This window comes from Acomys russatus, chromosome 13 (assembly GCF_903995435.1).
Source record: "Acomys russatus chromosome 13, mAcoRus1.1, whole genome shotgun sequence".
Classification (NCBI taxonomy): domain Eukaryota; kingdom Metazoa; phylum Chordata; class Mammalia; order Rodentia; family Muridae; genus Acomys; species Acomys russatus.
This window is the reverse complement of record NC_067149.1, coordinates 13,907,792-13,926,486: the sequence shown is the minus strand read 5'-3', so window position 1 is coordinate 13,926,486 and position 18,695 is coordinate 13,907,792. Positions and strand designations below refer to the sequence as shown.

General features: G+C 43.6%; 1 protein-coding gene across 1 annotated transcript in view; it reads left to right on the top strand.

The window, feature by feature from the left end:
* The first annotated feature begins 7,258 nt into the window (after positions 1–7,258).
* Exoc6b (exocyst complex component 6B) overlaps positions 7,259–18,695 on the top strand; it is a 440,601-nt gene continuing 429,164 nt past the window's right edge. Inside the window, exon 1 of the mRNA XM_051154822.1 lies at positions 7,259–7,468. Coding sequence (XP_051010779.1) covers positions 7,359–7,468 — 110 coding nt within the window. The 5' untranslated portion in view covers positions 7,259–7,358. The remainder of the gene's footprint in view (positions 7,469–18,695) is intronic.

The window sequence follows — 18,695 nt, the reverse complement described above, 5'->3', positions numbered from 1 at the left end:
GTGCTGAGTGGAGCTTCTAATTGTAGGGGACAGAAGTCAAGCTGAGACAGAGAAAAGTGTCCCCCACATGGGAAGAGATTGTCAGGTCACCACAGAGCCCAAGACAACAGGGGTGATGTCAGTGTGGCTGGAGACTCAGGGACTAGGCATAGCAGCAGGTGACATCACCACCCGGGAGACCCAGTGAGGTCAGACTCTAGGGAGGCGTCTTCATAGTCCCCAACCATGGTGGAGCCGCAAACCCAGCAAGAAGGCACAGAGTTCCCTTCAGGGTTCAGTTTGTGTTCTGTCCAGTGCCTCCAGCCTTCACAGGCCCTTCCCAGTGTGTGAGAAGAGCCTGAAGGACGGGGGTTGATGAAACAGGAAGTCTAGACCTTGGGGAAAGACACATGTTTCTGTTTATTTGTCATCTCCTAAAGGAGCACCTCTGCCTAGAGGCTGTATGTGACTAAGTGACTGACTCTGGAGACCTGATTTGGGCCAACTGAGTTCACCAGCAATGCCCACTCCCAAGTCCCTCTTACCCCTCCTACTCGCTCTCCTCCATCCCCTACCCCCACTGCTAGCTTCAGTGTCTAAGGGGTACTGTGCTGTGGTGAAACAGCATGAGGAAAGCAACTTGGGGAAGAAAAGATGTATCTGGCTTCTGCTTCCAGATCATTGTTTGTCATAGAAGGAAGCCAGGGTAGGAAACCAAACCAACAAGGCAGTAATCTGGACCAGGGGCTGATGTAGAGGCCATGAAGGAGTGTAGCTTACCAGCTTGCTCCTGACAGCTTTCTCAACCTGCTTTCTTACAGCACCCAGACCAGTAGCCCAGGGGTGGCATCAACCACAATGGGCTTGGCCATCCCACACCAATCAGAAAAAAATGCCCTACAGGTTTGTCTACAGCCCAGTCTTATGGAGGCATATTAGGTTTGCTCCTCTCAGATGACTTTAGCTTGCCTCAAGATGACATAAAAGTAGCCTGCACACCCAGTTTTTGCCATAGGTCCTTTAAAGGCCTCTAGATGACTAAATTGACTTTACCTTATTTCCTGAATCCCCTCTGTTGTGGTTTGAACAGTTATGGGCTCCATGGAACTCATTCATTTGAATGCTGGGCCCAGAGGGAGTGGCACTATTTGGAGGCGTGGCCTTATTGCAGTAGGTGTGGTCTTGTTGGAGGAAGTGCATCACAGTGGGGGTGGGCTTTGAGGTCTCAGAAGCTCAAATCAGTCTTCTGCTGCTTGTGGATCAAGATGTGGAACTCACAGCTCTTTCTCTAGCACCGTGTCTGCCCGCAGGCTGGCATGTTTTCTGCCATAACAGTAATGAAACAACAATCCGAAACTATAAGCGAGCCCCAATTAAATATTTTCCTTTATAAGAGTTGCTGTGTCATGATGTCTCCTCAGAGCAACAGAACACTGACTAAGACATCCTCCTACTATACTGTAGCTCTGGCTTTGCTTTCTTTCTCCTGGCTTCCTACAGCCTCCCTGTTTAAATGCCAACCTATCAAATTGTAACAAACCCCTCTCTAAGCTTCTTCCCCTGTGGTCCATAAATTTCATAATTGGTAAATTTTTTTTTGATCTAGGGTTTCTGTGCAACCCTGGATGTCTTAAAATTCCTCAGTAGACCAGGCTGGCCTCCACTCACAGAGAGCCAGCTTCTGCCTCCCTAGTGCTGGGATTAAAGGCCACCACTGCCTGGCTGTCAAGAAACAAGACAAGAATCTAGTAGAATCAACACCAGGATCTGTGCTCTCAGCTCCTCTGCAGGAAAGGACAGAGTAGACCTAAGGGATGAGACAGGAAAAATGTCACACAGGAGCTTCTGGGTTACCCAAGAGGCTGAGCCAAGAGGGAAAATGAGATCATAGGAAAAGACATGTGCAGGGGGTGACTCTGGAGAATGAAGATGGAATGAACAGTAGCAAAGCAGTGTCAAGAATAAAGGCTGAGGCTGGCCAGGTGGCTCAGTGGTTAAGAACATCCTCTGCTCTTGCAGAGGACCCCAGTAGGTCCCCTACACCCACATGGGATGGCTCACACCTGGCTGTGACATCAGCTTTTGGGAATGAAGACTGGAAGCATGCCTTTGGATGCACTCTTAAGGTCATCTTGGCACTCATGGGAGTGAATTTTTTTTCTCTTTTCACTGGGTATTGAACAGTATTTTGGTCTGCTAAATGTACTATACCACTAAGTTATGACTTTCACTCATTATTTCTAATTCTTAAAGCTACCCAAGCTATTGGTGCAGGTTTTTGAGAATGATGACACTTTTCTCAACTGAGATATGAAAGACTTAGGAAGCTCTATATTCGGTGGTCATTTTTTGGGGTCTCAAGGAAATCTGGGAGCAATGGCTAACTGAGGTGCCTATTCAACAGCAAAGAGGAGGCTGGTCTCCAGTTTTTCTCAGCCTGGCAAGTACTTATTACAGAGCCCTGGCTCCTCTCAGCACTTCTCACCCCCACCCTACCCCCACCTCAGACTCCAAACCTTTCCAGCCTGTGAGCTTTGCTCCCCTTTCCCCACTCTCTGACGCCTAGATAATGCAGCCCTTTGGCCTATGTGCTCTCTTGGTCCTTGGCTCCTTTCTTTGTCCCTTTGCTGTCTCTCCTTTTCCCTGTCTCTTCTCCTCCTCTCTAGGTCTCTCACCTCTCCTTCTCTCATGGCCCGGTTCAGTGAGCTGGCCATGTTCAGTCTGGACTCTTGCAGATCTCTGGCTGTTCTCTCCCTCAGATCTACAATGAAAACCTTCTCCTCCACCATCCCTAGGAGCAGTGAGGTCACTTTCATTCAGTCACTAGAAGTGAGGCTGAGACAGGGACTCCTGAACTCATTGATTCATGCGGATGAAGATTAAAGATTTTACCTGGAGTTAGGCAAAGTGAGTGCAAAGCCTTTCTTTCTTTATTTGTTCGTTTGTTTTGTTTTGTTATTTTTTCTGAGATGATTTCTCTTTGTAGCTTTGGCTATTCTGGAACTTGCTCTGTAGACCAGGCTGGCCTTGAACTCATAGGCATCCTCCTGCCTCTGCCTCTCAGGTGCTGGGATTAAAGGTGTGCACTGCTGCCTCAGCAGCCACCACCATTGCCTTGCTAGATTTTAATCCTATTTGGCATAAGCATATGCTGCAGCAGTGTCCTACCCAAACTAGCTAGTAGGTGGCCATGATGACAGAAGGCAAAGCCTACTAGATGCCATAACAGTTGTAGGGAGGACAGAATTAATGTGCAGAGTCCATAGGGATTAGACAGAGGCACAGAAAGACAGAAGAGAGAATGAATGACTTGACAGTTTTGTGTTCCCGTGGGTAGATGTTTATAGCAGTTTTTGAGTGTTGGGGAGTATTGGAGTGTTGGTTAGTAAGGTAAAACATCTGCTCATAAACACACTGAGTACCCAGCAGGAGCAACCTGGGCAAGGCAAAAGGGTCAATGCGGTGTTTTGTTTGTTTGTTTTATTGAACCTGACTTAAATAGGGTCATTTGGAAAGAGGGAACCTTAATTTAGAAATTGCCTTCATCAGACTGCTTGTAGAGAGCCCCCTCTTCCCCCCCTCCTCTGGCTTTTTGAGACAGGGTTTCTCTGTGTAGTCTTGGCGTTTCTGGATTCACTTTGTAGACCAGGCTGGATTAGAACTCACAGAGATGCACCTGCCTCTGGCTCCTGGAGTGCTGGGATTACACCCCTGCTTCCTTTTCTTAATTAATGATTGGTGTGGTCTCACAACCACCTGCAACTCCAGCTGTAGGGGCTCTGACAGTCTCTTCCAGCCTCTGCAGACACCTCCACACATGGGGCACATATACACACACACACTTACACATACAAAGGCACACACACACACACACACACACACAGAGGAACACCTACACATACAAATAAAATACATATTAAAAATGAAGGAATTTATAAAAGGTAAATTAATTGTTTGAAATTTCCAGGTGTGTCTGACATTGTTGCCTGGTGGAGCAGTGGAAACTTTAAATTGAAATACAAGTTCTCTCCAACTTACATTTTCATTCGCCACACTAATAAATATCAGAGCAGGAGAGTGGGAAGAAGTGCTGTGAAATGCTGCCTACCCGACATGACAGGGCCATGGAACTGAACTCTCTGAAGCTGTACTAACCCACACAGGCTGAATCTGCACAGTATATAGAGGTCGACACTGCAACAGGCAGCATGAAGTGGGCACTGTAGTTTATACACAAAAGGAAAAAGGAGAGGATGGGAAAGGTGGAAGGGGACATGCTGGAAATGCCTGGGGGGCAACAAGGTAGTTGGGAGTGCATGTTATCAAGACACATGGCTTATATGTGTGAACTTGTCAGAGAATAAACAAGGCTAGTCTATTTAAGGAAGACAATGTAGTGGCACATATTTGGCAGAAGCAGGGAGTTCATTATGAATTTGTGTCAGCTTGGGCTATAGAGTCAGATATTTATTTTATAATTTCTAAAAATATTTTAAAACATCATTTGTCTATGTATCTATGACTGTACCTATCACCTATCTCTTTATGTATTTGGCCACATGGAGCTCAGGCTGGCCTTTGACTTCATACAGAGTGGAGGGTGTCTTTGAACTCCTAATCTTCCTCCCCTACCTCCTGAATCCTGGGCTTTAGGCTTGTGGCAGCATCCGCAGTGTGGTGGTGTGAAGCAGAATGGGCCGCAGAGCCTCATCTATTTGAATGCTTAGTCCTCAGGGAGTGGCACTGGGGTGGCCTTGGAGTCTTCAAAAAGCCCATTCTAAGCCCAGAGTCTTTTTTTCCAGCATGTAAAACTCAGCTACTTCTTCAGTAACATGACTGCATGCATACAGCCATGCTCCCCACCCTAATGATGAGCTACACCTCTTAAACTGTAGGCAAGCACCAATTAAATGCTTTTTTAAAAATATGAGTTACTGTGATCATGGGGTCTCCACAGCAGTAGAACATTGACTAAGACACCCAGTTTCTGTGGTGACGGGAACTGAGTCCATGTGTTTATGCATGCTCTGTAGGTGAGCACTCTACCAATTTAAGTACACTCTAGCCCTGTCTTTATTTTTAAATTTTTAAATGGATCCATTTTTTTCTCTTTTTCTGTACTAGATATTGAACTCAGGTCTTCATGCTTGATAGGCAGGTGCCCTACCTCTGAGATACATCCTCTTAAAAAGTAGTTTGTTTAAGGTTGGTGTGGTGGCAAATGCCTTTTTATCTCAGCATTCTGGAGGCAGAGACAGGTGGATCTCTGTGAGTTGAAGACCAGATTGGTCTACATAGGGAGTTTTGTGACATTGAGAGCTACACAGTGAAACCATGTCCCAATAAAATAAAATAAAATAATGAAGGAAGGAAATAATAATAATAATAATAATAATAATAATAATAATAATAATAATAATAATAAGTAGTCATAGTAGTGGTGGTGGTGGTGGTGGTGGTTTAGGAGTGCTAGACTTTAGCCATGTGGAGTGTCATGTACGCTAAAAAAGGACTACCTCACTAAGCCATACTCTCTAAGGCCCCACGTTTCAATCTGATATAGGTATCTGGTCCAATGTTGAAAATTACTCACAGAGACTCTGCCCCTCAGGTCAGTTTTTTTTTTCTAGTAACTTCATGTGTATCTGACATTTAGAGAGTATTTAGAGAGTATTAAGAGAGTATTAACTAGTATTAACTAGTACATAGAAAGTTTATATGTAGTGCCTCTCTGTTTTTGAGAGAGGCTCGCCTCATGCTCCATATGCACAAAAGTATGACCTTAAAAACCACGTTTTAAAATATTAAATCTTATCTATCTATCTATCTCCTTTCAATTTATTACCTACAGATAGGATCTCACGTCGCCCAGGATGGTCTATAGCTCCATAATTAGTGGAGGATGACCTTAAACGCCTGATCTTCCTGCCCCTACCTTTATCTAAGTGAGCAGAGGAAGGGATAGAGGGAGGGAGGGAGGGATAGAGGAGGAGGAGAGGAGGAGGACAGGAGAGGGGAGAGGGAGAAGTAGTTTCCCTTCATGCGTGTTGCTGAAGTTGTCTATCCAATGCCAGGTGGCCAGCCTTGAAATCTTGTGTATGTAACACTGAACAGCTCAGCAGGCTGAATCTGCACACTTTATGCACACACTTAGATAGGAGGAGGCCAGGATTTTGGGAGTGTGTGTGTGTGTGTGTGTGTGTGTGTGTGTGTGTGTGTGTGTGTGTGCGCGTGCATAGGTAGAGTGGAAGGAAGGAAAAGGAATGGAGGGAAATGATTTAATTCTGTTTTAACAGCAGCAGCAGCAGCAGCAGCAGCAGCAGCAGCAGCAGCAATAATAATGCCATCTGTGGTGGTGGATGCCTAAATCTAGGCTTTTAAAGGTCGGAGGCAGGTTAGTCTCTGTGAGTCAGGGCCAACCTGATCTACATAGTGAGTTCCATTTCATTTAGGGCTACATAATGAGACCCTGCCTCAAAAAATGTTGGTGGGTCCTGCTTGTAGGATATGATTAAGAGGTGAAGACAGACACAATTAACCCTGAAAGCATACACACTACATTATCCAAACTAAACATATTTGGAAATATATATATATTCCCTGCTAGGGAGCGCCTCTGAGGAGAGAAGGTTTTTTGAGGCAGGGTTTCTCTGTGCAGCCTGGGCTGTCCTGGACTCTCTTTGTAGTCCAGGCTGTTCTCGAACTCACAGAGATCTGTTTGTTTTTGCCTCCCAGAGTGCTGGAAGTACAGGCACTTGCCACTACTTCTATCTGGAATATATATGTTTACACACATAAATATATGCATGCAATAGAAATGAAAAGAGAGGCCATCAATTTGAAGGAGAGGGTATATGGGAGAATTTGGAAAGAGGAAAGTTAAAGGCGAAATCTTGTATTACAAGCTCAAAAAAAAAAAAAAAAAAAAAAAAAAAAAAAAAAAAGTAGCCTCATAACATTCTGTAACTCCAGTCCCAGGTGATCTGACACCCTCTTCTGGCTTCCTTGAGCACCATGCATTCATATAGTGCACAAACATATACGTACAGGCACATTAAAAAAATGTGCGGAATTAGTACCACTGCCTGATTTGGCGACGCTGTATACACGTGTCGTAAAGTGCTGTGGATCTATATAAAGGTCGCAGCAATTTGCGCAGATTAAATGCGTGTGAATGGACAGATACCCTCGTTCAGCCTAACCCAGAGAACTACGAATCCCAGAGGGCTGTGCGCGACGCTCGCGGCCGGGCTGACGCCAGGGGGCGTGGCATCCGAGGGCGGGGTCGCGCTGCGGGGTGCTGGCCCAGCGGTCGCAGAGCCTAGGCTGAGGGTTCGAGGGGTACTCGCTGAGTGAGGGCCTAGCGGCCGCGCCCTGCCATGGAGCGGGCGAAGATGGCGGAGGAGAGCCTGGAGACGGCAGCGGAGCACGAGCGGATCCTGAGGGAGATCGAGAGCACAGACACGGCCTGCATCGGGCCCACGCTCAGGTACTGGGGCGGGGCCGGATCGGCTGGGGCGGGCGGAGCGCGGCGGCTGGCTGTTGGGAGAGCCGCGGGTGTCCGGCGTCTTGGGCGAGGCCCTGCTAGGGAGCTTCTCGGAGGAGAGAAGGTGACGCGGGGCTCTGCTGGGCCACCGCTCTCTCTTGTCAGCAGCTCTATAGTCAGGAGCGGACGCCGGCACCGCGCGCGATGGAACTGCCCATCGCAGCTCCTCTGTGAGCGTCAGGGTTATCTTGGTCCTGGAGGAAGTGTCCTCTCACCTTTCCTCACCTGAGAGCCCAGTTCTTGAGGTCGGTCCAGCTCAGGTGTAACCTAGGGACCTTGCCACCAACTGGACACGGTCTTTGCTCCCTCCCCTGACCCTTTCCGGAGCCTCGACCTGTATTGCCTGTGCAGATGTCAGAACATACCCTGCCTTTCTCAGCTTGATTACCTTGCACTTGTTACCCAGAGCGCAAGGCTTTGTGTGAATTGATGTACAAATACATCTTTGGAAGCCATTGAGCAATCCCACCGCCGGGGTACAGTTACTGCTCCCCTGTATCAGAAGAGGCACCGGGAAAAGGGAGTGACTTGTCCAAGGTCGCAGAGAAAGGGAAATAAATGGGTTTCTAGTTTCCAGCTCAGGCACTCTGCACCTGGACATTCTGCCATTCCTTTTTTTTTTTTTGTGGTGCTGGGGGATGGAACACAGTATCTTTCAGCGTGCCAGGCAGGCCCTCTTCAGTTGAACTGTTCCTAGCCCACAGATTCTTCGCTACTTTTGTTCTGCCTTAGTTGGGGATTGCCATCTGCTGTACTTCCTGTTGAAGATTATTCACCAAGCCCAATTTTGAACTCCTCCTTCCCTCCCCTCCCCCCCCTCAGTTTCCTGGTATCCTAGAACTAGTTCCTCCTGGTCCTTTCCTGTGGTACTTTCTGGTCTCCGTTCAGTTCGTGCCTTGAAAAATCACCTTTCCCCTCCTTGTACAGTATTGGATTAGTGCTCCTCCCTCTAGAACGCATCATAATGTAGTTGCTTACATTTGCATGGGGAGAGTTGTCCCAGTAAAGAGTGATGGAAGGCTGGGAGCTTTTACTTCTAGCGCCACTTGCATAGCCTTCTTGGTGCCAAGCAAGTTTTCTCAGTGCCATGCCTGGAAATAACCGTTCTTAGTAGCTTGTCTTTGCTCCGCCCCCGCTTTCTTTCTAAAGATTTATTTATTTATTTATTATGCGTACACCGCCCTTGCCTGCATGTACACCTGCACACCAGAAGAGGGCATCAGATTACATTATAGGTGGCTGTGAGCCACCGTGTGGTTGCTGGGAATTGAACTCAGGACCTCTGGAAGAGCAGTGAGTGCTCTTAACCGCTGAGCCATCTCTTTAGCAACCCCCTCTCTTTCTTTGTTTCTTTTTTCCTTTCTCATTTTTGAGTGCTAAGGATTGAACCCAGGGCCTCCAAATACCCCACAGCGCTTTACCACTGAGATAAACCTTAGTCCCCATCCCTCCCAAGGTGATTTGTAGCTCCTCCCCTTTTTTGTTCCATTTCCTTTACACAATTGTTTCCCTCTCCCACGTAATATGATCATGACCAAGATTATGGTCATGCTCCTGTCACTTCTTATTTTGTACTGTGAAAGGCCAGTGATTTTCATTTCATAGTTCTTCATAAAAGCCCAGTGTCACCAGGCACGTTGGTGCACACCTGTAACCCCAGCACTCAGGGAGGCAGAGGCAGAGGCAGAGGCAGAGAGGCAGAGAGGCAGAGAGGCAGAGAGGCAGAGAGGCAGAGAGAGAGAGAGAGAGGCAGAGAGAGAGGCAGAGAGAGAGGCAGAGGCGCAGATCTCTGTAAATTTGAGGCCTGGCCTGGTTTACAAAGCAAGTCCACGACAGCCAAGGCTACAGAGAGGAACCCTGCTTTGAAAAACAAAACAAAACAAGCGGACAAACCAGCCTAATGTCACTCACACTAATATTCTCTTGTGGTATTAGTGGGTATTACTACTTTGCTTTCAGTAACTAAAGTGTTATTAGAGTGACTGAAAAATGCTAAGAAACTTGGCTGTAGAATTGAGGATTTGGGATCCCCAGAGTTTTGGGAGGGTTCCTTATAGAGCACCGTCCATGTTGTCTTGAGTTGCTTGTAGTTTCCAGTTGTTGTTTCATGTAATAAATAACTTTAATTTAGTTTCATAAATTTAGAGTGCTGTGATTTAGTATGTTAACAAGCAGTGAACAAGGAAGGGAACACCTGCCTAGCTAGCCATATCAGTCTATAGTCAGTGATAGGGTGACAGTGGGGCTACAGATGTCACAACCAGATTGCCCTCAGATCCCAAGTACTAACATTCTGATTCTAAATCAGATGTGAACAATAGCTCCATGTTTTCATTTTTCAAATCCTATGTCTTTGTTTCTACTCTTAGTTATCACATTATTTAGCCAATAGTAGTCATTTCCTTATTTTGATAAGTCAGAGCAATTAGCATTTTCTCTAATTGTGTTTTAAGTTTTGCTTTGAAATTTATTTTTTATTTTTGGAGACTGGGTCTTTATGTGTAGCATTGGAGACAGGGCCTCTCTGTAGCATTGGCTGTCTTGGAACTCACTCTGTAGACCATGCTCGCTCAAACTCACAAAGATCTGCCCACCAATTGCTGGAATTAAAGGTGTACACCAGCAGTGCCTAGCACTGTAAACTTTTTAAACTTGAATAATGAAGTACTTTGCCATTTAAAAAAGTAGCTTTATAGCTGGGTGTGGTGGTTCATGCCTGTTATTCCAGCACTTGGATGGTGGAGGCAGGATGATAGGGAACTCAGGGTTATCTTTGGGCATTTAGCAAGCTCAAGACCATTCTGGGGTATATGAAACCCTGTCTTTAAAAAGCAGCTTTATTGAGATATAAGTCATATAACATATGATCTATGTATTGTTTTAAATGTGTAACTGAATAAATAGCTTGCAATATATTCACAGAGTTGAACATTAATTAATTTAGAACTGTTTTATTATTTCCCAAAGAAACACATATCCTGTAAGAGTTACTTTTCATTTTGTTTCCTCTCCTTCATGCCGTTCCCCCTTTCCTCTTACTTTTGTTGTTCGAAGCTGTCCTTGAACTGTTACATATAGCCTAGAATGACTTTGAATTCCAGATCTTTTTGCCTCCACCTCCTAAACGCTGGGATCACAGGGGTTCAGCACTCCACCTAGCTTCCAACTTGCTTTCTTTAGCTGTTTGCTACTTTAGACATCCCTGGACATTTTGTGTAAGCGGACTTATACAACAATATATATATATATATATATATATATATATATATATATATTTTTTTTTTTTTTTTTTTTTTTTTTTTTTTTTTTTTTTTTTTTTTTTGCTACTATGGGAATGTTCTCAAGGTTCGTCCGTATGGGTGTGTACCTGTCTTTCATTTCTTTTTATTGCTGAATAATACTCCATTTTATGGATATACTTGTATCACATTTTATTTGTTCATTAAGTGGTTGCATGTTTTGATCATTTCCATTTTGGAGTTGTTATGAACAATGCCCTATATCCTCTTTTTTTGTGTGGACATTTCATTTCTGGGGATCAGATGAGCAGTTGGGGGTCATTGTGTAGCTTCCCCAAGGCAGCTGCAGAGTGTTCACGTGTCCAGTGGTATAGGGTGGTTTGGCTGTCTGTTTAACTGACAGCCCTTTTGCTGAAGGCAACTCGAGCAAGGGAGATTTTGGCTGCTGCCAACTGGGAAATTAGATTGCCCCATTCTCCATGATTTTCACTTATTTATACAGAAATAGACATCAGAAGAATGTTTCATTTTTATCTTTGAGACAAGGTCTTTGGTAGCCTAGGCTGGCCTCCAAATTTCCACGTAACTGAGGCCTGCTATTGAATTCCTTTCTCTAACTCCCTTGAGTAAGAAGTGAAAGAATCTATCATTAATACTAATAATGTTTTTCTAAAAACAGGTTATTAGTGTTGTCCTGTTGTCAGTTTTAATAGAAAGGAAGTATATGAAAGCCTCTTAGTGGATTCTGATAAAGTCTGTCCTTGGTAGTCATTGAAGGAAAAGACATCACTCATTACAGGTTACTTATTTTTATAATAGTAACTCCTTTTTAATGATAACATTTTATATGTTATTTATAACATAATGATTGAAACAATTATTATTATTGTGTGTATGATCTATGTGTGGGTGCTTTTGTGCTATGGAGCTTGGGTGGTGGTCAGGGCAACTTTATGGAGTTAGTTTTCCTTCCAATTCCAGACACAGATTTCAGGCCATTAAGCTTTCAGTAAGTGCTCTTAAACCCCCAAAGCCATTCTTAGCCGCCCCCCCCCAAAGCCATCTTGCCTATCTGCTTTAAAATATTTTTTAATATTACATTTTATCTCTTTATTTGTGTGCTTGTGTCACAGTGATGATCAGAGGACAACTGTGTCAATCAGTTCTCTCTACCAAGTGGATTTTAAGGATTGAACTCATGTTATTAGGCTGGCCTGAGAGCTCACTGGCCCTAATAATTTTATTTTTTATTTTATTTAAAAATTTTTATATGTATGTCTGTGCACCATGTGTTTGGCCTGTGGAGGTCAGAAGAGGATGTTGGATCCCCTGGAGCTGGAGTTATAGACTGTTGTTAGTGGGTACTCAGAATTGAACCCCATTTCTCTGGAAGAGAAGTTAGTGCTCTTAACCACTAGGCCATTTTTTCCAGCCCCTCTCCTATTTTCTTTTATTTGTTTATTTATTATTATTTATACAGTTCTCTGCCTGCATGTACACCTGCAGGCCAAAAGAGGGCATCAGATCACATTATCAATGGTTGTGAGCCACCATGTGTTTGTGGGAATTGAACTCAGGACCTCTGGAAGAGCAGTCAATGCGCATAACCTCTGAGCCATCTCTCCAGCCCTTCCCCCTCCCCCCTCCCATTTTCTAGACAGGTCAAGCTGGCTATGTGAATTCAGTGTGTAGCTGAGGGTGACCTTGAACTGCTTGCTCATACTGTTTTTCTCCCAAAAGGTTGCAATTAAAGTCATGTGTCACTCACCATGCCTTGGTTATTTTTGGCTCTGAGTTTAAGACCAGGAAAATTATTTTCCTTTAAATCCTTGACCAAGAAGGTTTTGTATGATGTCACCATATTTCCGTATAGTAGAGCAATGTGTACTGAGTAAGTTTTTATGGTTGGCTTTGGTGAAAGCATAGAGCATAACCAGTGTCTTAGTTACTGCTCTATTGCTGTGAAGAGACACCATGACCAAGGCAACTCTTATAAAAGAAAGCATTTCATTGGGGCCTTGCCTACAGTTTCAGAAGGTTAGTCCTTTATCATTATGGTGGGGAGTGTGACAGCTTGTAGGTAGGCATGGTGCTGGAGAGGTAGCTGAGAGCTTTACATCCTGATGAGTAGGCAGCAGGCAGAGAGAGTGAGGCACAGGGTCTTTTGAAACCTCAAAGCCCACCCCTAGTGGTTACCTCCTCCAACAAGGCCACACCTCCTGCTCCTTCTAAACAGTTCATCGACTGGGGACTAAGCATGCAAATATATGAGCCTATAATGGGGGCCTGTTCTCATTCAGACCACCACAGCCAGTGTGCCGTTTGTGAAAGCAATGGTTACTGCACTTCCTTAGTGCAGCGTGGTGTCCAGTCTTCATGGGTTTCTAATCTGGATGAGAGAGAGAGAGAGAGAGAGAGAGAGAGAGAGAGAGAGAGAGAGAGAGAGAGAGAGAGAGAGAGAGAGAGAGAGAGAGAGAGAGAGAGTGTGTGTGTGTGTGTGTGTGTGTGTGTGTGTGTGTGTAGGTTTTGTGTAAGTATATAGCCCAGCTTTTTACTAAGAAGGGACTATCAATAAGTTTAGACTATATATTTTTCTTCCCCTTCTTACGGAATATATCACTTTCTTGGTTTTTCTTGGTTAAGTATAGAATGATATATATTAAAAAAGTGAACCAGCTCTGAGTATAATTACGAGTTTTTATGAGTTTGAAGAGCCTGAATAAGCTACGTTATATCTCTAAAATAGGTAGAGTAAACTGAGAGGTGGCTCACACTTGTGATGTAGCATGGAGAATCTTGAGTTTCACGACTGGGCTACAAATTGTGACTTGTCTCAAAACCAGCAGGTAAACCGAATGAGAGATAGGGCCAGGGATGGGGCCAAGGTTCTTCTCATTTGGGTACGCTCTAGAATGGAAATATATGCCACCAGTGTCATGATAACCTTGTTTAAAATAATTTAAAATTTGAGTTTAAAAAAAAAAGCCAATTCACTTTTACTATTTGAAACTTGCCAATCAAAATATTAATCATAGACATTGTATGTGAAGATATGTAATTTAGGAAATATGCTGCTGGAACATTTATTCCTGATTAAGGAAGTTTTTCTTTGTGTGTTTTTCTTGGAATGCCTGAAATTTACCCTGCTCTAGATAATTTAAAAAAATAATTCAGATGTTAATTCCTAATAAACGAGTGGTGAATTTAAGCATGTAATATACATTTGAACAACTAATTTAGGGCTATAAAATACATGCTACCCACTGAAATGTCTAAGTGGTCTAGAACCCAATGTTAGTTTCAATGTTATTTGTTTTATTTTTTGAGACCGAGTTTCACTATATAGTCATGGCTGGCTAGAAACTCACTATGTAGACAAAGGAGGACTATGTAGAGCAAGGTGGCCTTGAACTCAGAATGCTGCCGGTCTCTGCCTCCTGAGTGCTAGTGTCATAGGCATGGGATCAAATACCTGCCTTCAGTTTTTTGATTTTTGTTTTTGTAATGATACAGTACAGAGTCAGGACTCTGTTAAAGTGCTGCATGCTGTTCTGTCTTGAAGAGTTAACATGCAGCTTGTATTGTACTACATTTATTTATTTATTTAACCAGTAATAATAGTCACAAACAGTTCTAAATAAGTATTTGGGTATTTATGTATTTAGCTTTTTAATTTTCTTAGAACAGGAGTCTTATATAGTCTAAACTGTTCTGGAACTCATGCAGTTTAGGATGACCTTGAAAAAAATTTCTTTTGAGACAGGGTTTTTCTGTGTAGCCTTGGCTGTCCTGGACTCTCTTTGTGGACCAGACTGACCTTGAACTCACAGAGGCCTGCCTCTGCCTCTCTGAGTGCTGAGATTAAAATGTGTGCGCCATCAAGCCCAGTGACCTTGAACTCTTGTTCCCCCTGCCAACTTCCACCTTAATGCCAGGATCAAAGTGTATGCATCACTGAGACTAGATCTCTTGAAATTTTCCATTCTTTTAGAGTTTAAGACTCCAGATAATTGCTGTATTGTAATTAGATGAATAATGATAGCCATTTGCCAAATGTAAAAATTTAATTAAAGTATAGGCTCTCTTGTTTTATATACAATTTGAAATATTTACTCTGTGTGTGTGTATGTGTGTACACATGCATGTGTGCTGTGACTTGTGTGTAGGGTTAAAGGTCAAGTTTGTGGCATTAAGTTCTCTCCTTCTACCTTTATGTGGATTCTGGGCATTGAACTTGGGTCATCAGGCCTGTGCAGCAGGTGCTTATACTTGCTGAGCCATCTTGCTGCCCCCGCTTCATATAGATTTTGAATAAAAATTGTAGAATAATAGGCTTTATAGACCTAGTTTTGTAGGTTTTATAAGCCTGACATGTCTCAAGCAATGCCAAGCATTCTGGTATTAGAAAGTAGAACACCAGTTTCTTTGGTCTAGTCTCATTCTGTTTGTATCATCTGTTTGTTTGTTATATATTTGTTTACTAGTAACTTATTTTTTGTTTTGCGTTTTTTCTGACATAAAGTTTCTTTGTGTAGCCCTTGCTGTCCTGGAACTTACCCTGTTGACTAGGCTGTCCTGGAGCTCAGAATCTGCCTGCTCTGCCTCCTGAATGCTGCATTTAGAGGCTTGTGCCACCTCTCCGGCAGCATCTGTATTTTAAAACTTGTACATTTTTTTATTTTTGAAAGTTGTATCTTTAACTTATTTCTTTGCATTGGTGCTTGCTGTTGTATCTTCTACTTTCTATACTTTAGAACTTTAAAACGCATGGTTTGGTAATGCATTCAAGCAGGCAAGCAAACAAGCATTGTCATCATTGTGGAAACAATGTCAGTCTCCTGGGGAAGCTCTGCTGCTAATAAACAGTAAAATTCTAAAAGTTCTGGTATGAAATGTGATTTTTGTCAAGCAATATGAATGTATAAGAATAACAGACATTGGACCTTACTGGTTTTGGTATGGACTTTGATTTAAGGAGTAGCATTTATGGAACATATTTTGAGGGGGGGAAAGGTTTGTGTGAGGTGAAGGAATTTTATGACATTTGTAAAGAAGAGCCATCAATGGAGTCCTTTAGCATTGGAGAAGCAAAGAAACAAAACCCTCTCCCAATACCAAACCCCAAACCCAAACAACAACTACAACAGAAAAAGAAAAGAAGAAGAAGAAGGAGGAGGAGGAAGAGGAGGAGGAGGAGGAGAAGAAGAAGAAAAGAAGGTAGGATGAGAACAGCTTTTGAAATTCAAAGAAATGTAAGTTGAAAGCATCCATCCAGTCATGGTGGTGCAGGCCTGTAATCCCAGAGTTTGGGAGGTAGAGGCAGGAGAATCTCAGATGTGGATGCAGCCTGGGCTGCATGTAATGTTCTAAGGTAGTCTGGGGTACATAATGAGATGGGCAAGACAAACATTTAAAATACATGTGGATCTGACTGAATGTATCTTCTTGGTTTTGAATAATTTGAAATGACTATAAATTCACATGTAGTTGTACAGAATAATCCAGAGATTCTCCTGTATTCTTTACTCAGTTTCTCTCATTGATAGCATCTTGTAAAAACTACAGTTAAGATGTCAGGTCCACAGTATCGCCACTGTGCCTTTTCAGTCAAGATCCACATACTTCATCCCCACAAGGAGCACTCAGTCTTAGCATCTCTCTCTGCCTGTACTGCCTTTTCTAATCCCGCAACCAGGCATGTCCTTTGGATCAGGATTTCATAGAACTATACCTTACACACCCTACTTAATATTCTAGGGCTCACTTTTTCCTTGAAGCACTGAGTTTTATCCATTTGTTAAATGTGGCAATAGTTTGCTGTTTTTTTTTTTTTTTTTTTTAATTGCTGAGTATTTTTTCCATAGTACAACTCTACCACAGTTTATCCTTTCCTCATGAAGACATCTCGGCTGTCTCTGGGTTTTGGCCATTATAAATAAAGTTCTTATATAAGCATCTGGGTGTAGCTTTGTGTGTGTGTGTGAACACATGTTTTCAGTTAGTATAGAAGTAGAATCGCTGGTCTTACAGTAACCTGTGCTTCCCAAGGGTTCAAATATCTTTACATCTTTACCAGCATTTGGTGTTGTCATTGTTAGAAAATGTGGTTGTTCTGTTCTTGTAAAGCAGTATTTCATTGTAGGTTTTTATTTTTTGTTTTTTGGACTGGCCTTATGTAGCTTTGAACTGATGTTCTCCTGCCTCCACCTATTCTACTGCATCTGGCTTCATTGTAGTTTTAATTTTTATTCTTCTTGTTGTTAATGATGTTGAATATCTATCTTTTGATGTGCTCATTTATTGTTTCCTTTTAAAAAGACTTTTTAGGGCTGAAGAGGTGGCTCTTCCAGAGGTTCTGAGTTCAATTCCCAGAAACCACATGGTGGCTCACAACCATCTATAATGTGATCTGATGCCCTCTTCTGGCTGGCAGATGTATATGCAGTCAGAGCTCTCATATATACCTAAACTAACTAAATAAAAAACTTTTTAAATTGATTTTTTTTGTGAGTTTCATTCACATCATGCACCCCAATTCTACTTATGCCCCTGCCCCTCCATATTTGTCTTCTGCCCTTGCAACCTCTTTTCCTAAAGAAAACAAATGAAACAAAACAAAACAAACAAACAAACAAAAAAACCCCGACCAACCAGCAAACCAAAAACGTCTTACAGGGGAAGCTGTGTTCTTTGTCACACAGTATATCTATTTGCCCAAACAGCTTTACTTGCAAATGTTCAGTGTAATGAGTTATAGGTCTGGTTTGAGGCGTCTGGCTTCTGCTACACTTTCAGTTCTAGAATCCTCACTGGGATTCCCCCTATCCTGTTTTTGGAGGTCCTGCAGCTTTGTTTCTGCAGGACAGCTCCTTCACAAGCTCCAGCAGTTCATGAGTGGGGTAGATACTGGGGTAGGATAACACAAAGTTCTGGATCTGGGCCTGGGTGGTAGCTTGGTTGGTCTGCCTGTCAGCTCACCTGCACCCACACTACCACGGCCAGTTCTTTGCTTTGCCGTGGTGAGGGATGGGGCCAGATCTCCTGCCTGTGGCAGCCAGGAAGGGTCAGGACCGGCTCTCCTTCACTCATGCCTACTAGGGCTAGCTCTCCTGCCTCCTGCATCCCTCCTTTTCCAGAATCAGCTCTACTTTGCTGTCCAAGAGGAAGTATGGGCCCTGCTCTACTGGATGCTGCAGATGGTCAGAGTGAGTTCTCCCATGCTTATGTCCCCAGGGATAGCTCACTGTAGTCCCCGCCACCACGGCCAGTCTACTAGCTGCCCAGGTAAGGGGTGGGGCCAGCTCTCCCTTGCTGTCCAGGAGAGGGGTGGAGAGAGTTCTGCTCAGTCCTTGGACATTAACTTGGTCCCAGGCAGCAGCCCATACCAGGGATGTCCAAATGCCCTTTGGTGATAACGTAGCCCACAGACATTGACACAGACCCCTGCTACTGCAGGACCATAGACCCAGACATGGCCATTGGTGACAGCATGGTCCTGGCCATCGCCATTGCCGCAGGTGGTGGTGAAGGCTATTCATATCGGGCTGTTCTTCATCACTCTTGTGCTTCCAGTTCTGCCTCTCTTCATAGCGCACAAACCATTCTGCTTCTCTTTGTCTCCCATTTCTCCATCGCATACCTGCTCACGACAGTGGCACCCAAACCACATCAGCAATGACATCTTTTTTGAAAGGTAAGGTGGTTAAGTGTTTGTCCAACCCAAAGATTCCAAAGTTAAACACAGCATGGAAAAAACTGTAATTCAACTTGGAGTTGTCCAGTCTCATGGTTGAACAGCCGACACAAACAACTAGAGAGATCAGCAAATAGGCCAGTGATGAGAAGTACACATAGCAGGGCATGTTGAGTCAGTTGTGGGTCCTCATTTTGCAGGTACTGCTCTAAGGTGCAGCTCTGGGAGTCACAGTGAC